The 13,032-nt window shown below is 37.8% G+C and overlaps 1 protein-coding gene across 4 annotated transcripts in view; it reads right to left on the reverse strand.

Moving 5' to 3' along the window:
- Positions 1–13,032, reverse strand: part of PTPRK (protein tyrosine phosphatase receptor type K) — a 619,247-nt gene that overhangs the window by 294,968 nt on the left and 311,247 nt on the right. For all 4 annotated transcript variants that reach the window (XM_069598358.1, XM_069598357.1, XM_069598360.1 and 1 more), the window contains exons 4-5: positions 3,502–3,583; positions 880–995 (exon numbers count right to left, since the gene is read on the reverse strand). In XM_069598358.1, coding sequence (XP_069454459.1) covers positions 880–995; positions 3,502–3,583 — 198 coding nt within the window. The remainder of the gene's footprint in view (positions 1–879; positions 996–3,501; positions 3,584–13,032) is intronic.

Genomic DNA, 13,032 nt, shown 5'->3' on the forward strand with positions numbered 1-13,032 from the left:
AACTAATTAAATCCCTTTCCTCATTCTGATGCAAATAGAATTAAATAATAATAACAATATAAAGGTGCTCAGAGAATATTACTTACACTCTAGCTTCAAATATTTAGACCAACAGTCATCAGTGCTGAGTCCAGCCTCAAGGCTTTAGAGCTGCTCTTAGCTCCTCCCACCAATCTCTGCCCCAGGATTGACAGATAACTCTCTGAAGGTATGGCACATTCCTTCGTCACTGTTTTCTCACAGGTTCTTTTAAAGTCCTTTATATGCACCATTTACATTTCCCCAACATGTATGCTAAACTGCAATTCAATATATACCATTTACTGCAAGTTTAATATGTGCATGACAAGCATCTTTTCCTTACGTTTGTGATTAACCCCTACACAAAAAAATCCTGAAAATAATTTAGTTGGCTCTCTTCCAATTCATATTTCCATAAACATTCCCAAAGGTTTCTTAAAAGACTTTTGAAAAAATTTATCAGAGTATGACAGTTCCTACTTAAGGACTATGCTCTTGTAAGCTGAGCTTTCAAAATATTAAATTTTAAATATTAAATTTTCATTTTCCCCCTATTTTTGAATGAATCTAGAAAAATTGTTTTTACAGTTTGGATATAACATTAGAGAATCATTAGGTTTCACAAGGAACTAACCCAAAAACTTATTACTTATACACTGTTATTCATACTCCAAAAATGGATCTGAAATTAATCTGCAGCCAATTAAATTAAACCTACAGAAAAGACAACCTGTCACATCCATATACTCACTACACTCCATCCTCCTGTGCCCACCACACACATACAAGGAAAAATAATTTGTGATTTTTTTTTTAAATCAAGTATACTCTTTAGCTCAGCTGCCAATGTGGCCTTACCTGCAGCCATAACTTGTTATGCACAGCATCTCTCCCTGTAGCAATACACTGAAAAGTAGCATTCTGCCCTGCATTGACCTCTACGTCCCCCAGACGGAGGAAATGAGGAGATTTATCTGTGAAGGCAAGAAAAAATTATTTTCTTTCACATGAAGAAAACATGCCGTGTTATTTTTTCCCAACAGAATAATGTTGTTAATACTTTCAAGCTTCGGCCAGGACTAATGTCATACGGAAGTTTTCTCAGTGCTGAAAGTCACCGCTGCATCTCTCAGTGTCAGTTCTCTTCATCTCAGTAGCTCTACTGCGTATTGCACCATAATTGATAGAGCAATTCTATACAGAATGAGCAACCAACAATTACTGCTTGAGGACCCCAGCAGCATGTTGCATACAGGTGACAATAAAAGTTACGTATCAAAGCAAGCAAAAGAGATCAAACAGGCACAAAGCATGGCATAATAGAAAGATATAGTGAAAACATAGAATGATAGCTCAAAATTGGACATATACATGGCCATTGAACTATTAAATCACACTTGAAGTGCTCAGCGCTTTCTTTCCCTTTTTAAAAAATTTCAATAACTATTATGTAATCCTCTAGTACTTCAAAGAACAAGGGACTGTTCTTCCTTCTCTCAGAGTATTAATTTAACTGTTGTTAAATCCACTTCCTATTGCTTTATAGTCCTAAGAAAGTTACCCGAAAGAAATATTAGACCAACAAAACAGCAATGACTGCAATCAAAATATACATGAGTTATATGACTGTGAAACAAGCATTCTCTTATAATTACCTTTTAAAGGTGAAGCTATGTATGTTTCCAACTGAAAAGAACTATAAACAGGAAAAGCTAATCCTCAGTGAGTAAAGACAGAGCATGGAGGACCATATCACAATGAAACTACTGTTGTGCTCAATTTAAATATTTTTTTTTAAATTTGGTTAACTCATGAAAGTCTTTCTTTAATATCTTCTTTCAAAAGACATGTAAATGAACAATACATGGAAACATGGTTCTCATATATGAATGGACTGAAAGAGTTTAGTAAGCCAACTTGAACTTTGAGTGAGATAATTTTGTTCCCCTTTTTCTTAGATTAAATCAGATGTATTTGACTACATGTATTTCTTAGGATACACCACAATCATTTGATTCTTGCCTGCTTCATCTTTCCCTAGGGCCTCATCTCAGTAGGTGCTTCAAAAAAGGAATGCCTGCACTAGAACGCAAGCTAGAACAGTGTTCATGACTTGGGAACAAAAGACCAGCAGCAATAGTATCTCCTGAGAACAATGAAAACCAGAGGAGGGACTAGGCAACTGATGATTTTTGCCACATCCTGCTGGCGATTCTAATGCACACCAGGGTTTGACAACCAGTTAGCAGGAGTATGAGCCCTGGCTTCTGGCATGGCAGCCTTTGTGCATGCTGCTTACAAATTATTAGAAAATTTCCACCAGGAGGATTACTGAACAGATCACCTAGAATTCATGGCCCTAAAAAATGCTGCTGTTGGGAGATATAGCTGAAGTATGAACTGCTTTATGCCTGGCTCTACTGAATTCACGCAATGACTGTCTTTCAGGGTATGTGATGTAAACACAAATTTAGTTACCCGATCTGAAGACCAACTAATATGCATCTAAGGACATATCAAATGATGTGTAAATAAATTGTTTCTTGTTTTGTATGCCTTCTATTGTCTTGTTGTTTATTATGAATTAGCCAGATATTTACTATGACATGAAAAAATTCGTCCTAAATTAAGAATAAGATGAATTAATTCATTTTCTTCATTTCACTCCAAGTTTCAACTTAGATCACATAAGTTAATAAAGCTTCTCTTTATTTTCTTTACACTGACCTCTGATTTGTTATTCTTTGTTTTCCTAGGCAATTTAATAAAGTCAAAAGATGGAGTGAGTCCCTTGATTTTTATTTTCCTCTGTCAAAAATAACATCAACTAAATAAATTGAAGAACTAATCAGCTTTGTTAGGAGATTCATGAATGAGGCAACATTCCTTCTATCAACTGGAAGACAGATCCAAGGGGTTATACAAATGGAAAGTTTTTACAAGAAGGGTGGGACAAGGGTTTTATTAACAAAAAGAAAAGAAATTATTATTTATTTTTCTTCTTTGAAGAAGAAAAGGAACAATAAGAGTTTTACGATTCAGATCACCTCTTCTTCCTCTGGGGCATAGAGAAGGATCACAGGACAAATATTCTTACTGGTGCTTGACCATAAAATCAAGACAAGTCAAATTAGGATTAAGTTTCTGGAAGAGGCTGAAACTGCAATTAGAACAAGTATAAATTTAGGTTTGGTATCATGGAATTTTAGCATGAGTTTTGACCATTTTGAGACTGTGGTTTTCTTTTGAACATTAATTGAACAATTAAAAGAATCTTTTAACATGTGCACAAGTCTGAAAAACATTTGATTCAAAAACTCTAGAAATACCTCAGTGATCTTTTTAAACTGAACAGAAAACTAGGAATAACAACAACAAAAGAGACAGCAATGACCAAGTGATAAACAATCAACAGTCACTACCAATATAAGACAAGTGTTGAAAGGAGGTAGAAAAATACAAGTCTTAATCACAACTCACCACAAGGATAACTCAGGACTTGGATGTCATCAATGGCAATATAACCACTTCTCCCTCCTGAGACTTCAGCTTCAAATATTACCTGTCAGGAAGAAACAGAAAACATTTACAACAATCATTTTTAATGAATTTTCACAGTGAAGGAAGAATAGCTGTAACACACTTAAGAAAACTAAAATTTAATTTTTGTCCTATAAAAATTAAAATGGTGTCTTATAATGTGAGTAATTTCTTAAAATTTGTACAGAAAAACAAAATATTTTTTGAAGAGCAATTAAATTATTGAGGTCAGCAGCTCTCAATAAATCTTTTAAGCAAATATGATTGATTTCCTGAATGGGCAATATATAGACAGATATAAAAAATCCATTATCCCTAAATTTTCCCTCACTGACTTTTTCCATTTTTAAAATTTATTTCACATACACTGAGCATCAACTTGAAGCAGTATGTTAACCAGCTAAGACATCAACTGATCTAAGCTTTTAAATACAGTAGCTGAATTTTCAAAGAAAGAGGTCATTAGATAGATACTATGCCAGGTAAAAGCAACCACATAAAATAGAAACCAAATGAAAGCAATCTGTATGGCTACTAAAACTCAAGATAGAAGAGATGAAATCAGAGAATCAGGCATGGAAGACTTTGAATACCATGGGAGTGAAGACTAGGAGTAAATCCTGTAATTCATTTGAATCAGTTCTGATGAGATGGATGAAACTGGAGCCGATTATACAGAGTGAAGTAAGCCAGAAAGAAAAACACCAATACAGTATACTAACACATATATATGGAATTTAGGAAGATGGCAATGACGACCCTGTATGCAAGACAGGGAAAGAGACACAGATGTGTATAATGGACTTTTGGACTCAGAGGGAGAGGGAGAGGGTGGGATGATTTGGGAGAATGACATTCTAACATGTATACTATCATGTGAATTGAATCGCCAGTCTATGTCTGACGCAGGATGCAGCATGCTTGGGGCTGGTGCATGGGGATGACCCAGAAAGATGTTCTGGGGAGGGAGGTGGGAGGGGGGTTCATGTTTGGGAATGCATGTAAGAATTAAAGATTTTAAAATTTAAAAAATAAAAAACTAAAAAAAAAAAAAAATAAAAAAAATATATATATATATATATGTATGTATAAATAAACATTTTAATAAATATATTTTTAAAAATCAGTGTTCAGATATAAGCTTATGTTATAGAATTTTGTTATAGTCAACAACAGAACTTATTTAATAGACTTTCCCTTAATCTTAATGTGTGCTGTTACTTTTCAAGAGAAAATAGATTTAGCATGCCATGTTTCAACATTTTATTTTATGATGGGCTCCTTTATTTATGGAGATATATGGGGCATCATAGAAGTATTTTGCAAAATATTTTAGGAAACACATTGGAAATTGACGTTTAAAATAGGAATAAAATACAATCAAATTGGTCTACTAGAAATCTATTTGCTTCAAAGGTGAAGGATGGCCCCAAAGAAAGATTAGAAACCAAAATATTCTAGTAGCAGTGAAAATACAAAGATGAGATGAAAAAGGGAAGATAAAGAAATAATGCTAAGGAAATAATAAAAAATAGAAAATATTGATTCATTAGTTGTAGAGAAATAATAGGACAATTCTGATTTCTGGCTGGGGTCCCTAGGGACTGTACTGCACTATATTGTCTATTGACAGGAAGGAGGAAATTTTCCTTTCTATCCTTCTTGAGCTAGTGTGTCTGGACTACTAATAAAATGGGTATAAGACCAATTAACAAGAGAAAAAGATCAAATTTTGATCGTGTACAGGGAGACCTCATAGAAATGGGACCTAAGAAATGGCCAAAGCAGGGAGCTTTTATGCTTTCTAGACAAAGAAACAATAAATTTGTGGGGAAGTGACAGGGCAATGAAACTTTGTGCTCAATTAGTGAAGAACCTAAACAGAGTCTGGACCTGGGGCAGTAAATTAGAGAAGTAACATGTTTGTTCACACAGGTTTTTCAGTTTCAAATTCTTTACCTTCGGTGTTAAGGGTGTCCTTCTACGCCCAGAGGCAGAGGGTACAGCTTTCACATGAGAGACTTACTCTCTGCTTTCAGGGAGATGGAAAGGATGGTCAGAGTAGCCCTCTTGCATTGGCCATTGCTAAGTAACTTCAATTCAAAATAATCCGTATATCATTAAGACATAATTGGGGCAGCCTACCCCATATTCCAGCATTATCAGGATCCCTAGCTAGAACACATGATGCAGAGAAAGGTACAGATTTGAGGAAGAAGATAACTAAGTACATTGCAGACATGACAGATTCACTAATTCTAAAATACATATGGGGTAAATGCTTAGGAGATAACTAAACAGATATATTTCAGAGTGAAGAAATAGGTTTATAATAAAGCTATAGATTTGAAAGTCATCATCTTGGCAGTGAGTAAGCTATCGATTTGAAAGTTAAAGGTGAGTAATATGGCATAGGGGCTTCCCTGGTGGCTCTCCAATGTGAGAGACCCAGGTTCGATCCCTGGGTCGGGAAGATCCCCTGGAGAAGGAAATGGTAACCCACTCCAGTATTCTTGGGAAGATAAAGAGGAGTAAACCACTGAGGATGAGATGGCTGGATGGCATCACCGACTCGGAGTCTGAGTGAACTCTGGGAGTTGGTGATGGACAGGGAGGCCTGGTGTGCTGCAATTCATGGGATCGCAGAGTCAGACACGACTGAGTGATTGAACTGAACTGAACTGAAACCACTGAAATGGAAGGCAAGACAACAGCCAGCAGAAGTAAGGTTAGCAAAGTACAGTTCAGACCTAACGATCGAGGAAGGAAGAGAAGGATCAGGAGGTTTCAGGCAGGGCGACACTCCCACCAAAAGGATTAAAAAAGACCAAGTAAATTATAGTAACTATAATTTTATAACATCAGAAATCTGCATAGACAACAGCATCTAAAGGGGCACAAATTTTGAAGTACAGGGTCTCTCTAATGTGATCCCAGGATTCTCGTTTCTCATGGGAATATTTGCCAATTCTGGAAACAGGCTGTGGTTCTAGGACAGACTTAGGACCTCTATGGGAGAAAGTGAAAACGGAAGCTTGCAGTAACAGCACAATAAGAGAACAATAAGCTAGAAATTTGAGAGTCTAAATAAAACATATGTAGGCTTCCCAGGTGGCGCTAGTGGGAAAGAATCTTTCTGCCACTGCAAGAGACTTCAGAGATGTGGGTTCGATCCCTGAACAGGGAAGATTCCCAGGAGAAGGGCATTCAACCCACCCCAGTATTGTTGCCTGGAGAACCCCACGAACAGGGAGGCTGGCTGGCTACAGTCAATAGTGTCACAAAGAGTCTGACAAGACTGAAGAGACTTAGCATGCAAGCACAGGTCATGGCAAAAAGCATGAAACGCAGGAGAGAGCTCAAGGAAAACTAAAAAAGAATCAGCTAAAGTTAGCCATTAGGAATCTTCCGGTAATGTCTGACACAGACAGTATTACTGAAGTGGAGGGGAATTTTCATTGAGCATTTACTATACTCAAGAGACTATTCTAACTCAGCATGTTCATTCATGCTCACATCTACTTTTGTTTCCCTCTTCTCTCTCTACCTCTCTGCACACACACAAATAATATATCTTAATTAGAATCACATGAGGTAGATATTACTTTTATCCTCAGTTTAAAAAAAAGGTAAGTGGCTGCACCAAAGTCTAACAACTAACAAGTCTTAGAGCCAAGAATGAACCCAAGCCAACCTCCAGGTTCTAATCTATCAACTTCATTATATTTCCTCTCAAGTCAGAGACACAAATGCAGTAGAACATTCCTTTAAATAAGCTTTAAATTTCCTTTAAAAGTCTAATATGTTAAATTTTTAAAGTGTCATTTTAAACAGCAAACTAATCAGGTATTATACTGACTAAATAGTAGTATCATGACCTTGACACCCTTTCCATTCTCATACCATACCAATATCCACCCCAAAGCCAATGAAAGTGGGACACAGCAGGCTGCATGGATGATTCACCCTGTCTTCAATCACTCCCACCATAAACTGGCTCCTATGCTAATTCTCTTCTACATCAAGTCTGCACTGTATGACTATTAATTTCCCTGGAATACGCTGAAGTTGTGAAGTCAAAGAGATTTCTGTGAGAAGACAATTGCTTCATGATGAAAGAAGGGCTAATCTATAAAGACAGAAATATATGTGAGTGCATGTGTGAGTGTGTGTATACACAATCTGCATTTCCTGTGAAGGTTTTGATACAACTGTCCTGTCATTTTCTAAATATTGGAACAAAGACTTAGCAAGAAACAGAAGAAAAAATCAGAAACTTTAAATAGAGTATAATTTGAAGCAACTGTGGTACAGGTCACATTCTCAGGGATGAGAAAATTTGTTTTTGACACCCACTTTTCCTATATACAAATCACTGAGCAAATCACATAACCTTTTAGAGCCAAGGCTCAATTGGAGATAATGCAGCTTTCATTATAAAGTTCCATGAAGCTTAAATAGTAGTATCTGTAAAAGTACTATATAAGTGAAAAGGTAAGATGATAAACATTGTTAATAAATGACAACTGTATAAGTTTATGCCAGGAAAAGAAGCTTTATTTGCTTGGATGGTTGATAGGAGTTTAAGGAAAGGGAAGGAGGGAAGACGCAGAAAGAAAAAATGAGAAAATTATTTCTGAAAAAAAATACAATGGTATGAATAGACTATGCAGCTGAATAATCAGTTCATTATTCAGTTTTGTTACAATTAGCATTAATTAAATTATTCCAATTCTAGGCTTATCTTAGTTTTACTTTCTTGAATTGTTTTACTTCCTTTGCTTCATGTAGGTGATAAGTTTAAACATGTTTACTACATCCCTGAGGAAAAGTTTCTTATCTGTTCATTTAAATTGGGCTTTATTCTGGACAATAAATTTAGATCTTGATTTAAAATGGAGTGAAAGAATTGGTTCTTTAGTAAAGAAAAAAAAAATGTTTCTCTTTTCAGTGACCTCATTTCCCCTGCTAAGTGTTGTCTCTGCCTCATTAACGAGACCAAGAGAAAATTTCTAAGATCAGATTCCTTTATTGCTAAGGATCTAATCAGCTTTATCACTTCAGCAGAGCCCTTACCTTGTAAGGCTCTCCTGTCCACTCAGGGAAAACCAATCTCAATAGCTTAATTACGCAAAACTTGCTCGGGCTAATATTCAGGTCAGAGCTAATGCCTGGTGTCAAGTGGTCAACGAGGGCTTCCCAGGAGAAGAGAGCAAGGGAAGCCATACCCTATGTCAACCTGAACCCACCCAAGAGGCCAACCTGAGAACAGAATGGAAGGGCTCCACTTTTCATGCTATTTCCACTCCACTCCATTACCTGAAATACTGAAGGGGATGATTCTAATCAAAATTTTGCTACTCTAGCAACATTCTTGGATTATTAACTAAATAAGTGAAGTAAAGTCGAACTGAAGGAGGGGAGAAGATGAAAGAACAAGAATGACATTATCCTTTGGCAAACAATTAATGCAGAAGCAATACTGCATATAAGGGGAAGCTGAACTCCAAATAAGGAGCCTGGGCTCTAGCTGTTGGTCTGCTATCACATGGAAAAGATGCAATTTACCTAACTGTGTCTTCACAGCTTCAGATCAACAACACTGGCCTTGTCCATATTGAATTTTTGTATGAATATTGAATGGTTCATGTGAAATGATTAAATGATATACATATAATGATTAAATGATATACGAAATGCCATGTAAAACAAGGTATTATGGATTCGAGAAATCTAACCCTAAATTGAACTTAATTTTCTTTCAATATATCACAGTGTTAAACTGTGCCATTTTTCTAGATTCCACATATAGGCATTAATATATGATCTTTGCTCTTCTCTTTCTGACTTGGGCTTCCAAGGTGACTCAGACGGTAAAGTATCTGCCTGCGATGCGAGAGACCCAGGCTTAATCCCTGGGTTGGGAAGAGCTCCTGGAGAAGGGAATGGCAACCCACTCCAGTTATTCTTGCCTCTAGAATTCTATAGTCAGAGGAGCCTGGTGGGCTACAGCCCACAGGATCACAAGAGTTGGACACAACTGAGTGACCAACACTTGCACTTTCTTTCTGACTTTTCCTTCACCCAGTTTGATAGACTCCAGGTCCATCCACATCTCTATAAATGACCCAGTTTCATTTATTTTTATGGCTGAGTACTATTCTGTTATATACATGTAGCACACCTCCTTTATCCACTGATCTGTTGATGGACACTTAGGGTGTTTCCGTGTGACAGGGACAGAAATGCAGATGTAGAGAACAGCTATGTGGACACAGGGGCAAGGAGATGGTGCGATGACCTGGGAGACTGGGTTTGACATAATACACTATCACCTATAAAACAGGCTGCTAGAGGAAACCTGCTATATCCACAGGGCGCTCAGCGCGGTGCTCTGCGATGACCTAGAAGGCTGGGATGGTAGGGGGAAGAAAGAGGGAGAGGGTATATGTGCACATACAGCTGATTCAGTTCATTTCACAGCAGAAGCCAACACAACAGTGAAAAGCAGTTACACTCCAATTTTTTTTTAAGTGTAGGCTCCAAAGTCAGATATACATTTCATTCATATTCTTTAATTATTAACTTTACCTTATGGAAAAATATATGTAAAGTTACTGTGTAACGTCAACTGATATACAATCTAAACCTATGTTTCTTTTCTTTCAAAACAAAACTGTGACTATCCACCTCAGGGTTAAAGGAGGATTAAATGAGCTAACACACCTGAACCATTTAGCAACAGCTCCTGGCACAGGGTCAGTGTTCTAGGTTAAGGGGCACCACTGCCATGATGGGGAAAAACATCTATAAAAGACACATGTACTAAAATCAAATTTCTTCTCATTCTCTCCTCTCTTTTCAAAAAACTTAACTCCCTGTCATGTATTTGGGAGGGAAAAAAAAAAAACCCTTAGAATAAACTAGTATTGTATTCCCATCAGTTCAGTTCAGTTCACTCGCTCAGTCATGTCCGACTCTTTGCAACCCCATGAATTGCAGCACGATCATAAACCTTCTCAAATATGTTTTCTGTGATTTGAATTTTTATGCAGAGTACATCATGAGAAATGCTGGACTGGAAGAAACACAAGCTGGAATCAAGATTGCCGGGAGAAATATCAATAACCTCAGATATGCACCCCACTCCAGTACTCTTGCCTGGAAAATCCCATGCATGGAGGAGCCTCATGGGGTGCAGTCCATGGGGTCTCTAAGAGTCAGACACAACTGAGCGAATTCACTTTCACTTTTCACTTTCATGCATTGGAGAAGGAAATGGCAACCCACTCCAGTATTCTTGCCTGGAGAATCCCAGGAACGGGGGAGCCTGGCAGGCTGCCGTCTATGGGGTCGCACAGAGTCAGACACGACTGAAGTGACTTAGCAGCAGCAGCAGCAGCAGATATGCAGATGACACTATCCTTATGGCAGAAAGTGAAGAGAAACTAAAAAGCCTCTTGATGAAAGTGAAAGAGGAGAGTGAAAAAGTTGGCTTAAAGCTCAACATTCAGAAAACGAAGATCATGGCATCTGGTCCCATCACTTCATGGAAAATAGATGCAGAAACAGTTGAAAACAGCGTCAGACTTTATTTTTGGGGGCTCCAAAATCACTGCAGATGGTGACTGCAGCCATGAAATTAAAAGACGCTTACTCCTTGGAAGAAAAGTTATGACCAACCTAGACAGCATATTCAAAAGCAGAGACATTACTTTGCTGACTAAAGTCCGTCTAGTCAAGGCTATGGTTTTTCCAGTAGTCGTGTAAGGATGTGAGAGTTGGACTGTGAAGAAGGCTGAGCGCTGAAGAATTGATGCTTTTGAACTGTGGTGTTGGAGAACACTCTTGAGAGTCCTTTGGACTGCAAGGAGATCCAACCAGTCCATTCTGAAGATCAGCCCTGGGATTTCTTTGGAAGGAATGATGCAAAAGCTGGAACTCCAGTACTTTGGCCACCTCATGCGAAGAGTTGACTCACTGGAAAAGACTCTGACGCTGGGAGGGATTGGGGGCAGGAGGAGAAGGGGACGACAGAGGATGAGATGGCTGGATGGCATCACTGACTCAATGGACGTGAGTCTGAGTGAACTCCGGGAGTTGGTGATGGAGAGGGAGGCCTGGTGTGCTGCGATTCATGGGGTCGCAAAGAGTCGGACACGACTGAGCGGCTGAACTGAACTGAACTGAATTGAAGAGAGTATATCTTAAATGTTCCCAGAAAAAAATGAAATGGAAATTATGTGACATGCTGATGTTAGCTAATACTGTAGTGGGAATCACTCTGCAATGCATCCTTGTATCAAATTAAAACACTGTACATCTTAAATTTACATAATGTTACACGTCAATTATATCTCAATAAACCTGGAACAAAATCACTTCTTACAGGTAATGTTGAGCTTAAGAGTGATCAAAGGTAGAACCATCTGTATGAAGTAACAGAAATGGGACAATGGAAACCTATCAGACAATGATGAACAGAGCAGGGGAGTGGAGATGTCTATAATTCTCTTACAGATAGTTACCCTGAATTGCTGGAGAAATCTAACCAAGGATGGAAGAAGATGTGGGGTCAAGGGAAGTGTTCAACTTTTTATTATCATTTTTAGGACAGAAAACACTTAGCTATTTAGAAGTCAGTGAGGAGAATTCAACTTGATAGGGTAAGTCTAAGCATACATGAGAGAAATGATAACTGTTAGTATGAGATAGAATAGCACAGGTTCCAAATTCCAGGTCAGAGGAGGCCCTCTATTTATAACGTGAGGAAAGAAGGAAAGGATGAAAAGCAATACAAGTAAATCTGTAGAACTGGTAGATAGGGGAGTTTCTATTGCATGGTCTCGGTTTTCTCAGCTACAGGGATAGGTAGGAAAGTAGGAGGGTATGAGGAACAGCTGGAGTTTTGAGAGAATCAAATGGAGCAGAATGGAGAGGAGAGGAGAAAGGGAATTGAAACGAAAATGTGATAGGATACCCAGGAGTATTGTGGGCCCATTTGAAGTTGGTGACTGAGAATTTCTACTGATTCTGATCTACCATGGAGCATGGTCCTATTGAAAACAGAATTTGCTTGATCTTAAGCCCATAAAAAATAGACAGAAAAAAAAGGAATCTAGGAGTTTATGGAAATAGAAGATGTGACAAAAAGATTACAAAAAAGAAATAAAGTTTTGATACAATATGCAAGTTGATGAATTGGCAAAAGACAGAAAGTTTGATGGACAAGTGCTCCCCATGAGGCTGATGGATGACCTTGGTAAAATTCATCAAGTAGAAAGAAATGAATTTATGTTATGGTCAGAAAGTGAGATGCTTACATGTAAAGTCAGAATACTTGTGAGATATTACAAGATGTGTTTAATGAGCAGCAGATTAAAACAAGGTAAGTGATTTTCGCAGATGGGTGAAATATGGAAGGTGATTTTTATAGATGAAGGGATGAAGGAACTATGAAGGGGCTTCCCT

This window comes from Ovis canadensis, chromosome 8 (assembly GCF_042477335.2).
Source record: "Ovis canadensis isolate MfBH-ARS-UI-01 breed Bighorn chromosome 8, ARS-UI_OviCan_v2, whole genome shotgun sequence".
NCBI classification, from domain to species: domain Eukaryota; kingdom Metazoa; phylum Chordata; class Mammalia; order Artiodactyla; family Bovidae; genus Ovis; species Ovis canadensis.